Source organism: Diplodia corticola (genome assembly GCF_001883845.1).
Source record: "Diplodia corticola strain CBS 112549 chromosome Unknown scaffold30, whole genome shotgun sequence".
Lineage (NCBI taxonomy): Eukaryota > Fungi > Ascomycota > Dothideomycetes > Botryosphaeriales > Botryosphaeriaceae > Diplodia > Diplodia corticola.
The window spans coordinates 89,861-109,123 of NW_017971509.1; the positions used below are offsets into that span (position 1 = coordinate 89,861).

Here is a 19,263-nt window from a genome sequence, read left to right on the forward strand (position 1 = left end):
CGAAAACATCCACGGACAACTTTGAGAATTCCCTCTTCAATACTAACAAGAGCCCCGAGCATTTAGGACACCAAACTCAAGATGTCACAGGCCAGTAACAATACCCTTGCTGCTCCGACAGTCCCGGATCTAACGTTTGGAATAGAGCTCGAGTTCGTGCTCATAGGCAAATGCTCCGAGATCGAGCAACACCTCGGCGATGAACTCGGAAGCTGGGAGACGGCGAACATCGCCCTGGTATACGAGGCGCTCGTTTCGAACGGCATCCCCGTCCGTGATGTCGAGGAAGACATCGGAGACGGCTTCTTCAACGACGCCTTTGGCGACGACCAGCCGTCAGCAGCGGAGAAGTTCCAAAAGTGGAACCTCGCAGTAGACTGCTCGGTTCGGCTCACCGAGGCCGAGGAGAAGCTCCTCCCCCCCGACTACCACGCCGGCAGCGTCGAGCTGAAAAGCCCCATATACTCGCTCCGGCAACGGTACTCGTGGCACACGGAAATCAGCCACGTCCTCTCCACCCTGCACCGTACCCTCAACTCCCCCTCCCCCACCACCGGCCCCTGCCCCTCCACCCGCCTCCTCACCAACGAAACCTGCGCCCTCCACATCCACGTCGGCAAATCCCCCGACGCCTCCCGCGTCTTCACCCTCCGCACCCTCCAGAACCTCCTCCAGCTCGGCACAGCCTTCGAGCGCCTAATCGACGAGCTCCACTCCGCCGACCGCATCAAAAACATCCCACCCCCCAACACCACCTCCACCTCCACCTCCCCCTCCCCCTCCCCCTCCGACCAAGGCGACGGCCTCTCCTTCTTCGCTCCCCCCTCCGCCACCTTCCGCCACCACCCGGACCCGCGCCTCGCCCACGGCTCCGCCCTCGACTGGTGCGCCGCCATCGACGCCGCCGGCGACCCCCCCTCCCCTTCCCCTTCCCCCGTCCCCACGCAACCCGACATGCCCACCGACATGCCCATCGACAGCACCGACACCGACATGCCCACCCTCGCCCACCGCCGCCTCACCAACAGCAGCCGCTACGTCACCTACAACCTCGCCAACGCCATCCACCCCGGCATCGGCGCGCCGTTTGCGGGGGAAGTCGGCGGGAGCACCAGCACCGCGTTTTTCTCCGACAACGACGACAGCGCGGACTCGGACGACCGCCGCCGCAGTTTCTACTGGACGGTGGAGTTCCGGCAGCATCGGGGGACGCTGGAGGCGGGGGCGGTGTTTGCGTGGGTGGACGTGGTGACGCGGATGGTGGGGGTGGCGGAGGGGTGGGCGGATGCGGATGCGGAGGGGGAGGGGGATCGGGAGGAGGGGGAAGGGAAGCGGGCGCGGACGCCGCTGTGGGGGTTGTTGGCGGAGAGGTGGGCGGACGTGGGGTTTACGGCGGGGAGGTGGTTGGGGGAGGTGTTGGGGGTGGAGGGGGGGACGATGGGGTTTTATGAGGGGGTGTGGGGGAGGAGGGAGTGTGATGGGGATGAGGACGAGGGAGGTGCGCTGGGGGTGGATGCTTTGGTGCGGCGGAATGAGGTTGATGCCGCGAGGGTGCGGGGGAGGCGGGCGGTGTTGAGGGCGGTGTTGGAGAAGCTGTTGGCGGGTGGGCATGGGGCGTTTAGCCGGGGGGTCTTGGAGGAGCTGAGAGGTGATTTGGAGGCGAGGTTGGCTGTGCTTTGATTGGAGTCAGCAACGGCCTTTGGACAGAATCGCAGAAAAGCTCTGTAGTACATACGAACCGCGACAGCTTCTTGGTAAAATTCAAGACAATTCGAATAATTTGGGAAAGAAAAGTATATATATGTGTGTGTGTGTGTGTGTGTGAGGTATACAGCAGAATGATGCATAGAAGAATGGCAGACAGGCGTAAATTATATACGCCGCTGCTGCCCAGTTAACCGGACCCAAGCAAACGACCAAATGCAGGAGTTCGCGAGCTGAGCAAACAGGCATGGTTGCCGGCATGCCGATCAACAAGTAAGATGTATGCTTTCCCCCTTGAGTTTCATCAGTCTTCATCAGTCTTTATTATCTTGTTTCACATTATACGCAAAGGATATCTTGCCGTGTCAGGCTGTCTCCTCTATTGGACTACAATTAAATTCTATTGAGCGTGGTGGAAAGAGTGCCCTGTTTCACGCGGCGGCTTCCTACATAAAGTTGTTTGCATGTATTTCATCAGCGAGACAGCGGCGGCGTATTATGATTCACGCCCTGCACTCATTCTATGGATCAGCTTGCTCATCGTTGATGTCTCGCAAAGTTGCTCGCACGGACAACATCGGGAAGGGTCTCGACTCCGGATGTGCACCCCACTGTGGCTTGTGGCGTAGTGTGGTAGGATCCGGTGCCTGAACAGGCACACTAGGCTGCCGCGCTGACGCCGGTGCCTTGAATCCTCCAGACAACATCAATCCCCGCAAACTGTATATATAAAGACTAGCTACCCACAGACTCGTACGAACAAAGAAAACATTCTCCTTTCAAAGATTCCAGTCCACCACCAAAAAAAAAAAACCATGGAACTCAAGAACATCGCAATCGTCGGCGTAAGCAGCCCCAGCCCCCGCGAAAGCACCACCACCACCACCAACCACCACCCAAACTCACCCTCTCCCCCCCACAGGCCGGCGGCAACATCGGCAAACACCTCGTCCCGCTCCTCCTCTCCAGCAACCGCTTCCACATCACCGCCCTCACCCGCGGCACCTACCACCCCCCGGACCCACGCGTCCGCGTCATCGCCGTCGACTACGCCAGCCGGGCCTCGCTCGCGGACGCGCTGCGGGGCCAAGACGCGGTGCTGTCGCTGGTGCCGGGCGGGCAGGTGCGGTGGGACGCGCAGAAGCGGCTCGTCGACGCGAGCGTCGACGCCGGGGTGCGGCTGTTCGTGCCGAGCGAGTTCGTGACCGACGTGCTGACGCCGCAGTACGCGGTGTTTCCGGCATCGTTTGTGGGGGATAAGGTCGCGTTGCGGGGGTATTTGGAGGAGCTGGCGGAGGAGGGGAGGATCGCGTGGGCGGCGCTGAATGGGGGGCCGTTTTTTGATATGTGTGAGTGCTTTGTACTGTTTGTGAAGCAACCCGCTGCTCGTCTCCAACACGAGGAGAAAAAAAAGGAGAGAGAGGGAGGGAGAGAGAAGGGGGACACTCTTCTGCTGCGGAAACTTGAATCGCTGATTCCGGGTTGCATGACACTAGGGCTCCTGGGCGGCCCCGCGGGCTTCGACATCGCCCGCCGCAAAGCTACCATCTACGGCACGGGCAACAACCTCGCCTGCTGGACGCCGCTCCCCACCATCGCTGCCGCTCTGCTCAACATGCTACTGCACCCCTCTCGCATCGCCAACAAGGCCGTCTTCATCTGCGGCGTCAAAGGGGTCACGCAGAACGCGTTGCTTGCAGCTCTGGAAGCCGAGCTGGGGGAGAGTTTCGACGTCGAGAGGGTCGACATCAAGAAAATGAAGGCCGAGGCGCTGGAGTTGTTGGAGAAGGGGGAGGTTAAGAAGGCGATGAGGGGGTTGACGCTGAGTGGGCAGTTTAACGAGGAAGGGAGCGCGGCCAATTTTTGGGACAAGGTTGAGAATGAGCTTGTGGGAGTGGAGCCCGTTGGAGTGAGGGAGGCTGTGCGGCAGACGTTGGAGGCTGCGAATCTGAAAGAGCGGGTGACTTCGGATAGTTGGGACAACGAGTAGGAGGGATCATGTGTGAAGGGACCGGGAGAAGGGGGCAAAGGGACTGAGATTGTTTATCCAGGGGAGGCAGTGGCCCGAGCCGATGGACCACGGGATCTGGACTTGCCATGTGCTACTGGTTGCTCTGAGAAAGGCTTCAAGGGTTTCTCGATTCGATACTACAACCCCTCCTCCTGTTCCAGTGTGCCTGTAGCATGTATCCTCGTAGGAGATTTGTCCCTGGACGGAATGTGCCGAAGGCATTCAATATTCACGAAACATTCGGGAACGCGTTCTGATTGGATTTGACTTTGATGATAGCCGCTTACATTTCCTACTTTGTGTACAGAGAAAATGCTTTGTACGTCACAGGCTGCGAGGGTGTCCGCAAGCCCCACTGTAAAGGCGAGTGTGACTGACTATGCAATAAGCTAGCAGAGACTGCGATTGTTTGATATCGGAGTGCGCTTGTTCCTGTTAAATTACCACAGTCATGTTAGCCACAGGCGGATTGAGGGAAACAGCGGGTGATGGAAAATATCCAAAGACCAGTCAACGGATCACAACCAAGCACGATAGTTGGGCGCTACCATCTCATTATTCATGCTACACTACAGTATTACCTATATCCCAACAAATCCTCCAAAGAATCAATCGCCAGCCAAAGAAGCAATCGCCATGCCATCTTTTTCATGTTTTTTTTCCTCCTCATCCTTTCAATCAAATGCTGCAAACAACCGAGGGGTGAGCCTATCTACACAAGGAAGCAGGCCATTTTTCTAAAGTACATTTTCCAACACATTCGAGCGAAGGGAAGAAAAGAAAGGTAAAGACAAAATTTGCAATCTCAGTGTCGAAAACGAAACTTGTGACAAAAATACCGAGTGATAAAACTGCACAGGTAATGTGCAATAACGCATGCGTGCTTGCTTGCCGCCGAGAACCCCGGTCATGCTGGGACGATTGAATACAGCGCTCCAAATGCTCTTACAGTTGAAGGAAGCACAGCGACATGAAGAGACCGCCGAGCACCACCGCAGCCACCGAGATGGAGACGGTCGACGCAGCACCAGTGAAGGGATCGGCGCTGTTGCCTGCATCAGAGCCATCAGTAGGAGCGGCACCCGAATCAGAGCCGTCAGTAGGAGCGGCACCCGAGTCAGAGCCGTCAGTGGGAGCAGCGTCGGAACCGGAGTCGCCACTGTCAGCAGTAGGAGTGTCACTGGGAGCCAGGTAATCACCGCCGGTGGAAGTGGCGTCAGGAGCACCGCCTTCTTCGTCCCCAGATTCGGATCCGGGCTCACCCTCTCCTTCGTTCTCAGTGGGCTCACCCTCTCCCTCGCTCTCAGCACCGGGCTCACCCTCTCCCTCGCTCTCAGCACCGGGCTCACCTTCACCCTCGCTCTCAGTGCCAGGCTCGCCTTCACCCTCGCTCTCAGTGCCAGGCTCGCCTTCACCCTCGCTCTCAGTGCCGGGCTCGGTGTCGGTGTCGGTACTGGGATACGGGGTATCAGTCACCTCGGGTTCAGAGCCATAGTACGAGGTAGGAAGAGTCTCCACAGGGGCGGAATAGTCAGCAGAGGTGTAGTAATCGTAATCATTGTCGTCGTTGCACTTGTGGCAGGTGACGGTGAGCGTGGCGGTAATGGGCGTGGGGCCGCATCCGCTGTTGCACTCGCTGACGGTGGTTGTCCAGCCCTTGGGGACATAGTCATCCGACTCGGACGTGCACGTGTGCTTGCAGCCCTCGGTGACCGTGTACGTGGCGGGGTGGAGACCGGTGGAGCAGAACTCGTGGACCGTGATGGTGTACGTGGCACTGTTTTCGTAGCCCGAGTCGTAGCCCGAGTCGGTGCCCGAGTCGTAGCCGCCCGTGTAGTCTGGCTGGTACGTAGGCGCGGGAGTGTAGTACGGCTCTGAGGTGTAGTCGGGCTCGTAGTCCGAGTCAGTATCATCCGTGTTGTAGTCCGGTCCAGAGTCGTTAGTGTAGTCGGGCGTAGGCGTGTAGTACGGCTCCGGAGTGTAGTATGGCTCGGGCGTGGTGTAGTACGGCTCGGCAGAGGTGTAGTCAGGCTCGTAGTCCGAATCAGTGTCATCGGTGCTGTAGTCCGGCTCAGAGTCGTTGGTGTAGTCGGGCGTAGGCGTGTAGTACGGCTCCGGAGTGTAGTATGGCTCAGGCGTGGTGTAGTCAGGCTCGTAGTCCGAATCAGTGTCGTCGGTGTTGTAGTCCGGCTCAGAGTCGTTGGTGTAGTCGGGCGTAGGCGTGTAGTACGGCTCGGGGGTGTAGTAATCGGGAGTCGTGTACGGTTCGGGGTAGTCAGTCGCATAGTCGTCGCACTCCGTGGTCGTCGTAGTCGTGTACGCAGGCTCGTAGTCGGGCTCGTAATCCGAGTCGTCGGAAGAGTCACCGGTGTTGTAGTCCGGCTCAGAGTCGTTGGTGTAATCCGGCGTAGGCGTGTAGTACGGCTCCGGCGTGTAGTACGGCTCAGGGGTGTAGTACGGCTCAGGGGTGGTGTAAGTCGGCTCGTAGTCAGGCTCGTAGTCCGAGTCGCCGGAGCACTCGTCGCAGTCGGTGGAACCACCGGAAGAGTAGCCGCCAGAGCAGTTTTCGTCACAATCAGTGGAACCACCAGAGGAGTAGCCGCCAGAGCAGTTTTCGTCGCAGTCGGTGGAGTCATCAGTGTTGTAGTCCGGACCGGAGTCATTGGTGTAGTCGGGACTAGGCTCTGGCGTATAGTACGGCTCTGGCGTGTAGTGCGGCTCTGGCGTGTAGTACGGCTCCGGCGTGTAGTACGGCTCCGGCGTGTGGTAGGGCTCCTCAGGGTAGCTCGTAGCATAGTCATCACACTCCGTAGTGGTGGTAGTCGTGTAGTACTCTGACTCGTATCCAGAGTTTCCGGAGCACTCGTCACAATCGGTGGAGTCACCAGAAGAGTAACCGCCAGAGCAGTTTTCGTCGCAGTCAGTGTAGTCACCCGAAGACTTTCCGGAGCACTCGTCACAATCGGTGGAGTCATCAGTGTTGTAGTCCGGCTCGTAATCGTTGGTGTAGTCGGGCTTGGGCTCCGGCGTGTAATACGGCTTGGGGGAGTAGTACGGTTCGGGAGTGTAGTACGGTTCGGGAGTGTAGTACGGCGTAGGGGTGTAGTACGGCTCGGGAGTTGTGTAGTAGGGCTCTTCCTCGTAGCTGGAATCCGAGTCGCTGGAGTAAGAGTCAGGCGCCGAGTCGTAGGGCTTGTTGTCCTCGTAGCTAGAACCCTCGGAGTCGCTAGAGTAAGAGTCAGGCGCCGAGTCGTAGGGTTTGTTGTCCTCGTAGCTAGAACCCTCTGAGTCGCTGGAGTAAGAGTCAGGCGCCGAGTCGTAGGGCTTGTTGTCCTCGTAGCTGGAACCTTCTGAGTCGCTAGAGTAAGAGTCAGGCGCCGAGTCGTAGGGCTTGTTGTCCTCGTAGCTGGAACCTTCTGAGTCGCTAGAGTAAGAGTCAGGCGCCGAGTCGTAGGGCTTGTTATCCCCGTAGCTAGAGCTCTCGGCGTCGCTGCCGTAAGGCTTAGGAGTCGAGTAGTAGGGCTCAGGCGTTGTCCAGTACGGCTTCTCGGTGTATGAGTTGTCATAGTCTGGAGTGGTCTTGGAGTAATCTTCGTCGGAATCGGACCCAGATCCGCACTCATCGCACTCGGGACCAGACTCAGGACCAGACTCAGGACCAGACTCAGGACCAGACTCAGGACCAGACTCGGGACCAGACTCGGGACCGGACTCGGGACCGGACTCGGGACCAGATCCGCACTCATCGCACTCGGAATCAGACTCGGAAGCAGACTCGGAATAATACTCGGCACCAGGCGTGTAGCCCTTAGGGGCTGGCTTGTGAGGCATATGAGGCGGGTAAGGACGCGGCGTCGGGTAGTATGACGGCTGGTAGGGTGTCGGTTCGTAACTTGACTCGTAAGAAGGCTCGTCGTCGGAGTAGGAAGGCTTGTCGTACGACTCGTCATCGGAAGGCTCGCTGTAGGAAGGCTCATCGTCTGAAGACCCGTCGTAGGAAGGCTCGCCGCGGGAAGGCTTGCCGTGGGAAGGCTTGCCGTGAGAGGACACGCCGTGGGAAGGCTCATCGTCGGAAGACCCGTCGTAGGAAGGCTCGCCGCGGGAAGGCTTGCCGTGGGAAGGCTTGCCGTGAGAGGACACGCCGTGGGAAGGCTCATCGTCGGAAGACCCGTCGTAGGAAGGCTTGCCGTGAGAGGGCTTGCCGTGGGAGGGCTTGCCGTGGGAGGGCTCATCATCGGAAGACCAGCCAGAAGAAGACTTGCCATGGGAAGGCTTGCCGTGGGAAGGTTTGCCGTGGGAGGGCTTGCCGTGGGAAGGCTCATCGTCGGAAGACCAGCCAGAAGAAGACTTGCCATGGGAAGGCTTGCCGTGGGAGGGCATGCCGTGAGAAGACTCATCGTCGGAAGACCCGTCGTAAGACTCATGGTCAGAAGGCTCGTCGTAGGAAGGCTTCCCGTGGGGGGGCTTGCCGTAGGAGGGCTTGCCGTGGGAGAGTTTGCCGTGGGAAGGCTTGCCGTGGGAAGGCTCATCGTCGGAAGACCCGTCGTAAGACTCATGGTCAGAAGGCTCGTCGTAGGAAGGCTTCCCGTGGGGGGGCTTGCCGTAGGAGGGCTTGCCGTAGGAGGGCTTGCCGTAGGAGGGCTTGCCGTGGGAGGGTTTACCGTGAGAGGGTATGCCGTGGGAAGGCTCATCGTCGGAAGACCAGCCGGAAGAAGACTCATCGTCGGACGGACCGTAAGGAGGCTCGGAGTACCCAGTCGGTTCATCGCAAGGGACGGTCAAGGTGGTGGTGAAGTGGTCCTCGCAAGTATCACAGACGGTGACAGTTTTCGTGAAGCCCGGCGGGCACCAATCCGGAGAATGGGGACCATAAGACGGGCCGTGGTACCTGTCCGTGATGGTGTACTCGTGAGGACGAATACCAGTCTCGCAGATCTCGTCATACTGGGTCGTGTAGATGGTGGTGTATTCGGTGTAGTCATCACCATACGGCTCACCATACGGCTCATCGTACGGCGACTCCGGGTAAGGAGTGACGTCAGGAGGCCCGTAAGTTGGCCCGTAGTAGGGCTCTGCAACGCGTCAGGATGGCAACAAAGGCTCGGGTTCGTGAAGCGGTATTACTTACGGGTGGGGTAAGGGTAGACGTGAGTTCTCTCGCCATAGATGAGGCTGGTGTAGGTAAAGACCTGCTCCTGGCCATCAAAGACGGACGTGTAACTGTTGACGACGGTGGTGGTCGATTCCGTGACCACGGTAGTCTCGCAACAGCCTTCGGTGAAACCGGGATCCATCGGCGTAACTTGAGCGGCTGACCGAATCACTGGGGTATTAAAGGTGCCATCGTCGGGATTGAAGAATTCATCCGTAGGAACGTCGGTAGGGAAGTCCGTGACGGAGAAGTCAGTGGGGTCGGCAGAGAAGTCCCCATCGGAAGGTGAGAAATCTCCCTGGGGGCGGGCATGGACCGCCAAGGCCAGGAGAGGGGCGACGACGGCAGCACGCATGGTTGCCTTCCGCTGTGGGAAAAAGAAGGAAAAGCGCTGCTCGTGCTCGGTGCAAAGGGAGCAACCAAAGGTCGGGATCCCGAGTGTGAAGCAGAGCGCTGGTGCAGGCGGCTAGGCAAGTGAGCGAATGAAGGTTGCTGAAGATGAGAGCTCGGAGGCCATGCTCGCTGCAATTTGTACACGCTGTGGACAAGTGCAAGAGCTGAGATGCGGGCATTCCGGTATCCCGAGAGGCCCAAACAAAACACAACATTGGAGGCCAGAACGGCAGGCGAGATTAGCGTTGGGGTGGCAGAGATGACAGGAACGCAACGCGAGGGGCCGAAGGGCTGCAGCTCGGACGGACAGCGTAAGAGCCTCTCACGCAGGGTCTGGTTGAAGACTTTTGTGCAAAAGATGCAGATTTGCGGTGGATTTTCTGTATAGCTGCACACGACAGGCCCATCTGAGACAAGCAGCGACATGGCAGACAAGCTCCACACACGCAGCATGGCGGCTTGTTTCTCGCTTGGCGGTGCTTGTGTTGCTTGTGTTTGCTTGCATTGTTGGCCGTCTCGGTAATCTCATGGGGAATGGAAGTCGGCTAGCGCGTTCTCAATCGCAGAATGAGGCGACTGGAAGTACCCGAACTGGACATGGTCAAGAATTGGAGCCAGCCTAGCAACACGGAAAAGGAACTAAAGAAAGTGAGCATCTGGCCCGGGGGAACGCAGGCACGTGGAGTCACGTGGAGTAGGGGGTTGGTGGTTAAATTTTCAGCAACATCAAATCTCACAGGGAAAGACAGGCAGACAGGCCCCGGCCCGGGCAGAGGAGATCAGCCGGCTGCAACGATGCGTGCTCATGCTACCGTCGAGAATGCATTGGGCTCTCGCACTGAAGCTTCTTCCCCCGGGCTGAGGCGGGGCAACTGGGGCACATGCCGGATGACACATGTTGGCGACTTGGTCCCCCGAGTTGCAAGCGTGCCTGCGGCAAACATGGATCGTCAGGCGCACGATGAGGGCCCAAGGCAACCTTGACGAGTGGCGGGCTGGATTCTAGGGTAGCGTCGCAACGACTCGATCCGGCCTAGAGTCACTTGCGCACGGCCGAGCGTGGGTCTGGCAACGGCTGGTGATGGCTGGCGATGGCTGGCGATGGCTGGCGACGCAGCAACCGCGACGACAGCGGCGTGGCGGGCAAGTGGTGTGGATGGTGTTGAACGCGACGCGGTCGGCGGCCTGGGCGACGCGTCGTTGGCGGATTACGTCAGTTCTCAATACAGCGGCCGCCATCCCTCGGTTTCGTGGCCCCGCCTATCACGGGCGTGGGATCGGCGCAGGGAAGCTGCCGCTTACAGCTAGCGCGGCGGGCAGCTCGTAAGGCTGGACGCAACACACGCACCCGCCGCGGCCTCCACACGCAGGCGCGCTGAGGCTCTGCTATGCCTTGACTATGGCCCCCCGCTCTCCCTTTCCGCCCATCGTCTGCATCGTCGACTTTCACCACGCCCGGTTCGTGTCCCGCCCGCCACCTCTTCGCTGCGCCCGCCGCTGACGCCCCCACAGGGGCCCTGAAGTAGAGACGTGGATCGGTGTCGAACATGGCTCTGATCCCTCGGCGGAGAATGACTGGCCGCTGCTGCCGTTTATGGCCTTGTCCGACGGCGCCCACGCGTGAGCCTCGAGCCTTGGATTGCGATGACGCACGCTGACCGCTCCAGGGCCACCGAGGACTTCTCTTACTTTACCCTGAGACACGAACGGACGGCTGACAGCCCCGCCACCTCCCTCTTCGGCATTGCCTGCACTCGCCAGCTCGACGCCAACGAGCTCATCGACCGCCCCGCCGATGTCACCCGCTCCGTCGTCCAGAAAGCCGTCGTCGTCATCTCCGACAGCCCACAACATTTCGGCCACCTGCGCGAGAAGCTCTCCGTTGTCACCAAGGCCTGGTTTGCCCAGAGGTTCGTGGAACAAGCTGTGGGCTAGGTGGGGCAAGGCTGACAGCCCTCAGGGATTTTACCGACCTGGAAATCCTTCAGGTCAGTTGCCTCCGACGACCGTTTGCCATAGCCTATACTGAACGTGTACAGCGATTCCAAGACAGCTTGGCCAAGACTTTCAAGGACCGGGAACATGAGCGGGACCAGTTTTTCGGTGCGCCGCCCCTCTCTCGCCTGCGCCTATACTCGACTGACTGCTCCCCAGGCCTGTCGCTCCGCGAAATCATTCGCGAATTCAAGCAGCAAACCCTAGTCCTTTTCAAGTGTTGTCTCCTGCAGCCAAAGGTAAGCATCTGACTTGGCCCCGCTCGTCGTTTGCTGACCGTTGTAGATGCTCTTTTTTGGTTCCAACTGCGAGCGCCTATGCCTCCTCCAGTTCTCGCTGGTGTCATTGATCCCTGGTTTGATCCGCCAGCTTCACGATTCGGCCGATCCAGCCTTCAATTCTTACGAAGAAAACCTACAAAGGCCTACGTCCTTGAAGACGAGCGAACGCGCATCACGTATGATTTTTGACCTTCTCGAGTGAGCCGGACTGACTTGGCGAGCAGTGTTGGCGTACATGGGATTGCCTCTTCAGCTTTTCGGAAAGGTTGTTGCCCTTCTGGATCCACTGTTGATGATAGTCGGGTGCTAACGCCATCTAGGGAAGCCTGTTTGGGCCCTACACACCGCTGCAGCAGCTCGATCTGCTTGCTGACAGAGACACCAAATCGTACATTGTTGGTTCGACAAACTCCTTGTTGCTACAACAGAAAGACCGATACAGCGATATTCTGATCAATGTACTGCCCCACCTGTCAAGACTGCCGAGCATCTGCTAATTCCCAATGCAGCTTGATGATGATGTCATAACCATTTCTTCCCCTTCGCTCCGCTCCGCTCTTGGACTATCTACTCCAGATCGGCGATGGATTGATTTCATGACCCAGCAAGTGAACGACACGTGGGATGAAAACAACCCCGGACGGCCAAACACTCTTGGTTATGCTGGCAGTGAGGAGTTCATCCGCCTTCAGTTCGAAGAATACCTCCTCGCGTTGCTCTCGGCGACAAAGTACCGATTGTACCGCGAAGCCCACAAGGACGACCCCAAAAGCCCCGTCCTTGACGAGATCGACGGCGATCCGTCTGCCGAATTCAACAACGAATTCATCCTCTCCTGGATGAGAACGGAAAACTTCCGCATCTTCAACCAATACACGGACGAGCACCTCTTTGACATTGTCACCCCCGAACACCCCTGCAGCGGTGGTCTTACCATGGAAGACGTGCAACGGCGACTGAATGCACAGGTCCAAGCGCTACATCTTGACGAACGATTCGCTCACGGGAAAGAGACCATCAACAAACAGTTTGCCGAGGGCCAGAAGAAGGTTTCCACGGCGTTTAACAATCTGTGGAATGACATTGAGGTGATGCGTGAGGCACAGCGCAAGAAGGCCGAGGAAGACAAACGCGTGGCAGCAGAGAAAGCGGCCACGGAGGCGAGAGACGGCAGGGACTCACCGACGGCCAGTGTGGCTGGTGGCACGCGCACCGAGCGAGCGAGCGCCTATCTTTCGTCTTGGAGTCAGTGGGCATCTGAGAAACGAGCAGGTTGGCGCAAGTCTACGGCGTCGGAAAATTCTGCGTCGTCGCCGGTGCCGCTCGCGTCGCCGACGGGCAGCACCTACTCACTATCTTCGCCGATGGAAAGCAAGATCCTGTTTGATGGAAGGATGTCCCTTGAGTCGACAGTGGCCTCTTCTGACGGGGGATCTAAGAACAACTCACACGGCGAAGGGGCGAATTCGACAGCTACGGCAGCGCATGCACCAGCGTCTAAAGGCCGAGAAGATGAGGATGAGAAGAGTGACGGGGAAGGCGAGAGTCGTAGGGAAAGAGAAGAGAGGGAGAAAACCGAGCTTGACGAGGAAGTAGAACGTGCGAGACAAGCTTGGGGAGCGAAGTAGTGATCATGGTACTCGACTTTTTCCCCCTTCACCTGTAATCTGCCGAGATATTGGCTGGCATGTTGGCCGACGTTTTCCTTCGATTTCACCTTCTGGTTGGTAGGCTAATCTGTTGTTCGAGGTGGAGTTTTACAAAGGACAGTAAACGGCGGACGACGTGTTTCATCTTTCTGCATAGCATTGCAAGTTGTCGGCGGCGGCTGAATGTTTCTCTGTTGGAAATGATTTGCGGTATACGTATGAGACAGCACCAGTTGTGCTGTCGGCGCACACAACGACTTATGACCATGACAAAAGGTGGGAGAAACTTGGGATGAATGAATGATTCTGGTTCGTGCCGTCACTCCCTCGACGAGTTCTACGAGACGCGTCTTGGCCTAGAAACGTGGAAGGATCAAAGATTTCATGGGACTTATGCGGGTCACAAAAGCTTGTCTGCTTTTGAGTTTGGCCTTATTGCGTCCTTCTTGACGAAAACCAACCGACACTCTTCGCTTGATCCCAACGACTCCTTGCTTGAGGGATGCCGAGCTTCGTTCCGAGCTTCAAAGAATGGATTGCCATGACCAGTACGCCCTTCAGGCAACGGAAAAAAAAATTCTCACAGGAAAGCTGCATTCCTATCTTGGTCAAGGACCCTGTTTTTTTTTTTTTAATCGTCTGTGGCGCGGTAGGTACCGAGGGTGACAGTCCTGTGACGGAGGTTGTGGGAATTTACCGTTCATCGAAAGGAAAAAGTGACATGGACAGGTGGCAAGGGGGAATCACTCATTATCAGATACGACATGGAAGCAATCGATGGCGCGACGCTGTAAGCGAAATCGAAAGCCGGTCTCCGGCATTTGTCCATGGTGTCTCGTTTGCCAAGCTCGGCGAAGGTCCCGATTGAGCTGTCTCCCGGCTGGCCTCCTATCAGCCAAGTCTTGCGGCGGATGACATTATTCCGGCAACGCTTGGTGTCATTATTTCAGTCAACGTCGTCGTACCTTACAGAATGCTGCGGTGGCTCCATGCAGGCCCCCGGTGCATATCGACTCGGCAGATATCAGGCTGAACCTTCGCTTGAAGGCGGGCTGCAGCTGCGCGACGCGGGACAGGCGGGGATACCTAGTGGGCTCTGGCCAATGGTGTGAGGAGTGGATCCCCGCGACAATATGAGGGACGAGCACGCCATCGTCCTCGACCCGCCTGTTCCTGCAGCACTGGAGCAGACTATAAAAATGGACTCGGATCTTCCGCACAACACGCAAGCCGCGTGAAGCCTTCCAAAAAAGAGAAAATGGTGGGTAAGACGATTGGCCTGAGCTTGCTCTTCTCGCAGCTCTGCGCGGCTGCAGGTCCGTTTCTGCAGACGCTGAACGGCAGCTGGGTCATCGGCAACGACCTCTGGAACATCACCCAGGGCTCCGTCTATGGGAAGCCTGCGTACTACAAGGGCAAGGATATCATCGGGGAAGCGGTTGGTCATTATGTCGGCTACAGTACTACACCCGCTGCCAACCAAGCTCCCGCACACGACGGCTGACCAAACCAGACGGAGAAAACAACCTGGTCTTCACCTCGGCCGACATTGTGGCGCGTGGCGACGACTACATCGATGTCAGCTTCACCGCCGACCAGGGCGAATTCCACTGGGTCATATTCGAGGATCTGCCCGGCGCATACCAGTATTTCGTGAACCGGGCTCTCCCCACCCTGGGCGTCTTCAGGTCTCTCTTCCGCCTCGACAACCAGACCTTCCCGAACGGCCGCACCCACATCAAGGACGAGCCCCTCCCGCCGTGGTATCTGTATCAAAACGCCACCAAGGTCCAGGACGAGACGTGGGAGCTCGCCAACGGCACCTACCTCACCAAGTACGACTGGAGCGCCTTCATCCGCGACATCGACTTCTACGGCGTCTACGGAGAGGACTTTGGCAGCTGGTACATCCGTCCCGGCACCGACTACTTCAACGGCGACCACCTGAAGCAAGAGCTCATTGTACCATCCCCCCTCCCCTTGCCCAACATGTGCGACGCTAACGAAAAAGGTCCACCGCGAATCCGCCACCGGCGACGCCGTACAGCTCAACGTCGTGCACGGCACCCACTTCATGGCCTCCTCCGCCGACGACTTCCCCGACGGCAAGATCTTCGGCCCCTGGCTCTGGTATCTGGTACGTCGTCGTCGTCCCATCTCTCTCCCCACCCTTCAACCCATCCATCCATGATCCATCCCCCCCCTAACGCACTTCCTCCCTCTCCAGAACGACGGCTCCAAATCCGACGCCTCCTCCCGCCAGGCGCTCGAATTCGCCAGCTGGCCCTACGCCTGGCTCGCCGACGCCGCCTACCAGACGCGCGCCGCCCGCGTCACCGGCACGCTCCGCCTCTCCGACGGCCGCCCCGCCGCCCACGCCGCCGTCTTCCTCGGCGAGAACCGCTCCAACAAGACGACCCTCGACCAGGGCGCCCTCTACAACTACGCCGCCACCGCCGATGCCGCGGGCCGCTTCGCCTTCGACCACGTCCGCGCCGGCACCTACGCGCTGTACGCGTGGCCCGGCGCGCTCAACGGTACCACCGACGGCGCCAACCCCCTCGCCAACCTCACGTCCACATACGTCGCCAACGACGTCGCCATCTCCACTGACACCGTCGCGCTGAATGACCTTCCAGACTGGCAAGTCCCAACCGGTCGCGAGCTCGTCTTCCAGCTCGGCGGCGTCGACCGGCGCGCGGCCGAGTTCGCGCTGGGCGGCAGCCCCTACACGCACGGCCTGGTGGACCGCGTGCCCGCGAACCTGACCTTCACCGTCGGCGCGTCGGACGCGCGGACGGACTGGTATTTCGCGCAGTCGGCGGTGGGGACGTGGGAGATTGCGTTCGAGGTAGTCGGCAGCAACAACAGCAACAGGTCGGCGCTGCTGAGCGTGGCGCTCGCGGGGTTCAGTCGCGGGAGCAGCGCGGGGATTTTTATTAATGGTGGGACGAGGGTGGGGAACCTGACGACGGATGCGGTGCCGACGGACCCGGGCTTGTATCGCAGCGCGACGGTGGCGGGGGAGTGGCATTTGTATGAGTTTGAGGTGGGGGCCGGGGTGCTGGGGGAGGGGTGGAACTCGCTGAGTTTTGTGGTGGAGAGGAGCACGAGGTGGAGGGGGTGGTTGTGGGATAGTGTGCTTTTGGAGTGGGTGTGAGCGGTGTTGTTGTTTGTGTATGTTGAAGTGAGGCCCGGGTAGTAATATTGAGAGATGCGGAACGATGTTTCTTCTGAGCCTGTTGCAACCGGGGAGTGTAGGATGTGAGCAAAATGTCAGACCCAACAGCTAACGATTATGAGGGGGGGAGGGGGGCAAAAAAGTCAGGAGATCAGCCACCGGCTATCAGTGGCTGCAAGCCCTACAAAATCCCTTTTCAGGAATTTTCCCCCTTGATCCCAGCGGGGTAAGGTGGTGGGGTGGGTCATGGAATCCTGATACCCATGACGGCCTACACCCCGCACCATAGGCCCGAAGACCCTTAGGTGAACGATGGAGTGTGCCGGTGGGTTTTTATAGACACGCCTTTTCTTGCGATTGAAGTCTTTCCACCGTCAACATTGTTGTAGATTCACTTTCAACTTGATCCGCCCATGAAGTTTAGGTGACTTATAACCGCAAAGCTAGTAGGATGTCGCATATTCGAAATCGGCCGGCGCAAAGCATTGTTCCAACTCGCCAAACGCGTATACTCCAAGCATCATGCCCGTAAAAGCCGCTCCAACCGAAGGATCTCTTGTCATGATCTCGCTGCTCACCCGTCCCACCCACCTCACCTCCACCTCGTCGTGCTCAAGCCCGAACTCCTTGAATCCAAGCTCGTACCCATCATCCGACTTGATTGTCAGCACAACATCCGAGTCCAACGATTTCAGCTGAAAGTCTTTTGCCTCTCCCTCGGCAGGACGGACTCGGATTATCCGCCCGCCTTCTGGTGCTTTCCGAATTCCGATACTCGAGTAAGTGTGCTGATTCCAGTACACAACAGCGCCCGCTTCAGTCTTTGAAGAGTCCGGTCGGAAAGACAGTCTCGTCTCCCACGTCACCGGATCATGCGTCTGCTTGCGAAGAAACACAGTCGGGCAAGCTGGCGTGGAGAGCGTGTACGGACCACCATACAACCGCAGGTAGCCAGGCCGTTCCGTGAGTGAGTAGTCTTCCTTCAACGGCGTGTCTGGCAGCATCTGTCAGCGTTTCACCAGAGAGTGTACCTATGCGCCGCCGCACTCACTCTTGCGATACCAGCCCAGCTGCATCTTCTCGGCAGCAAAATCATCCCGCCACGCTGGCGAGGACGCAAGCTGATACAGGCCCTCTGCCTCACCCACAAGCCCCACCTTCCTGTCGGCATTGAAAACCGGCCAGTCATCCACCCACGTCACCGGCACGAGAAACGTTTCTCTCCCTAAAAAGCGGCCAATGGTTAGTAGCATCATCAAACAACAGATCTGATCCCCATTCTTCCCGCTCTCCGCAAAAAAGAAAGAAAGAAAGAAATAGAGGGAGAGGTAGAGGTAGAGAGAGGGATGGAGGGAGGGAGGGAGGGACGGAGAGGGAGGGAGAGAAAGAAAGAGAGAGAAAAAAAAGCCAACGCACCAAACACCGACACCCCTTTCCCCTTCCCCTTCCTCCCCCTCCTCACCCCCAAAAAAACCGCCCACCACCTCCCCCCCTCGTCCTCCACCAAATCCGCATGCCCACAGCTCCCCACCTCCCCTTCCTCCCCACCATCACCATCATCCCCCAACCCCTCTCCCAAAACCACAGGCCCAACCTCCCACGCCTCCTCCCCCCGCCTCAGCAACCTCCCAAACACCCCATCCCCCTCACCGCCCCCATCCCCATCCCCATCCCCGCTCACATCCATCCGACAAACAACCTCCCTGTGCGCCCCCTCCGTCCCGCCCTCCGCGGAGAAGAGATAGACCCACCTGCCGCGCCGGAAGAGGTGCGCGCCCTCGGCGACGCGGGGGCCGACGGGGGAGGAGCGGGCGAGGACGGGAGGGGCGAGGGCGCGGCCGGTGGGGAGGGAGGTGGGGGAGAGGTGGATGGAGAAGTTCTTGGTTTTTGTTGTGGTTGTGGTGGTGGTGGTTGTGGTGAGGGGCTGGGGAGGGGAGGTGTTGTCGGTGTTGCGGAAGGTGGTGGAGAGGAGGACGGTGGGGGGCGAGGTTGATGTGTCCCAGAAGAGCTGTGGGGGGTGGGTTAGTCTGGGAGGTTTGTGTGGGACGGAGAGGAAGAGAGGAAGAGCTCGGGGCGGGGGGAAGAGGGATTGAAAGAAAGAAAGAAAGAAGGAAAGAAAGAGAAAAAGAGGAACCGACGGAGAAGAAGAGTAAGAAGAAGAAGAAAAAGAAAAAGACATACATCCTGATCGAACCCCACCTGATCGAACCACACCGGCTCCGACCAGCCCCCCTCTCCCCACACATCCCTCGTCCACACGCAAAACCCCCTCGGCCACACGCGGTCATCCGCCTGCGGCCGGTACCGATCGAAGCACGCCGCGGCCACGTAAAACACGCCGTCGCGGTGCCGGATCGTGGGCGCCCACACGCCGCCGCCCGCCTCGGGCGTGCGCACGTCCAGCTGCGAGCGGCGGGTGAGGGCGTGGCCGACGAGCGTCCACGACACGAGGTCGCGGCTGTGGTAGATGGGGACTCCCGGAAAGTACTCGAACGTCGACGTGACGAGGAAGTAGTCCGGGCCGACGCGGACGATGGACGGGTCCGGGTTGAAGCCGGCGAGGATGGGGTTGTTGTAGAGGCCCATTTTGCTAGTGCTAGCTAGGGAGGCGGCTGTTTCGACCACTTTCGAGTTTGATGCTGGTCGAGGCTGGTGGATCGAGATTTCATGAGGTCTTTCGGAGCAGTTCTTGCTTCAGCAGATGCTCCTCTCTTTTTAAGTTCTGGGATCTGACTGAGAATGGTCGTGGAGCCCCGCGATCCAGGTTGCCCCACATTTTGCGGAGTGTGGCGTAGGTGCTAGCAGGCCTTCGCGGTGCTTGAACGGAATAATTCTCCTGGGCTCTAAACGCATATCAGAACAGCATGGATCAGGCCCCTAGTTAAGAAATATACAGA

At 58.6% G+C, this 19,263-nt stretch overlaps 6 protein-coding genes across 6 annotated transcripts; 4 read left to right on the forward strand and 2 right to left on the reverse strand.

The window, feature by feature from the left end:
- Positions 1-81: 81 nt before the first annotated feature.
- On the forward strand, positions 82-1,680 carry BKCO1_3000020 (amidoligase enzyme; the record flags this gene model as incomplete). Its single annotated transcript, XM_020273898.1, has 1 exon — positions 82-1,680. The coding sequence occupies one exon, from the start codon at positions 82-84 to the stop codon at positions 1,678-1,680; it is 1,599 nt and encodes a 532-aa protein (XP_020129784.1).
- Positions 1,681-2,519: 839 nt separating this feature from the next.
- On the forward strand, positions 2,520-3,694 carry BKCO1_3000021 (isoflavone reductase family protein; the record flags this gene model as incomplete). The annotated part of the gene is made up of 2 exons (XM_020273899.1): positions 2,520-2,549; positions 2,627-3,694. The coding sequence occupies 2 exons, from the start codon at positions 2,520-2,522 to the stop codon at positions 3,692-3,694; spliced, it is 1,098 nt and encodes a 365-aa protein (XP_020129785.1).
- Positions 3,695-4,660: 966 nt separating this feature from the next.
- BKCO1_3000022 (calcium homeostasis endoplasmic reticulum protein) lies at positions 4,661-9,222 on the reverse strand (the record flags this gene model as incomplete). Its single annotated transcript, XM_020273900.1, has 2 exons — positions 4,661-8,787; positions 8,844-9,222. 2 exons carry the CDS (start codon positions 9,220-9,222, stop codon positions 4,661-4,663), a joined length of 4,506 nt encoding a protein of 1,501 aa, XP_020129782.1.
- A 1,437-nt stretch (positions 9,223-10,659) lies between these two features.
- Positions 10,660-13,164, forward strand: BKCO1_3000023 (transporter avl9; the record flags this gene model as incomplete). Its single annotated transcript, XM_020273901.1, has 10 exons — positions 10,660-10,718; positions 10,773-10,880; positions 10,928-11,170; positions 11,221-11,248; positions 11,300-11,363; positions 11,415-11,494; positions 11,541-11,712; positions 11,761-11,801; positions 11,857-11,994; positions 12,046-13,164. 10 exons carry the CDS (start codon positions 10,660-10,662, stop codon positions 13,162-13,164), a joined length of 2,052 nt encoding a protein of 683 aa, XP_020129783.1.
- Positions 13,165-14,443: 1,279 nt separating this feature from the next.
- BKCO1_3000024 (polysaccharide lyase family 4 protein) lies at positions 14,444-16,345 on the forward strand (the record flags this gene model as incomplete). The annotated part of the gene is made up of 4 exons (XM_020273902.1): positions 14,444-14,645; positions 14,699-15,147; positions 15,197-15,322; positions 15,413-16,345. 4 exons carry the CDS (start codon positions 14,444-14,446, stop codon positions 16,343-16,345), a joined length of 1,710 nt encoding a protein of 569 aa, XP_020129780.1.
- Positions 16,346-16,809: 464 nt separating this feature from the next.
- On the reverse strand, positions 16,810-18,952 carry BKCO1_3000025 (glycoside hydrolase family 43 protein; the record flags this gene model as incomplete). Its single annotated transcript, XM_020273903.1, has 4 exons — positions 16,810-17,360; positions 17,418-17,591; positions 17,783-18,374; positions 18,548-18,952. The coding sequence occupies 4 exons, from the start codon at positions 18,950-18,952 to the stop codon at positions 16,810-16,812; spliced, it is 1,722 nt and encodes a 573-aa protein (XP_020129781.1).
- Between the last annotated feature and the right edge of the window lie 311 nt (positions 18,953-19,263).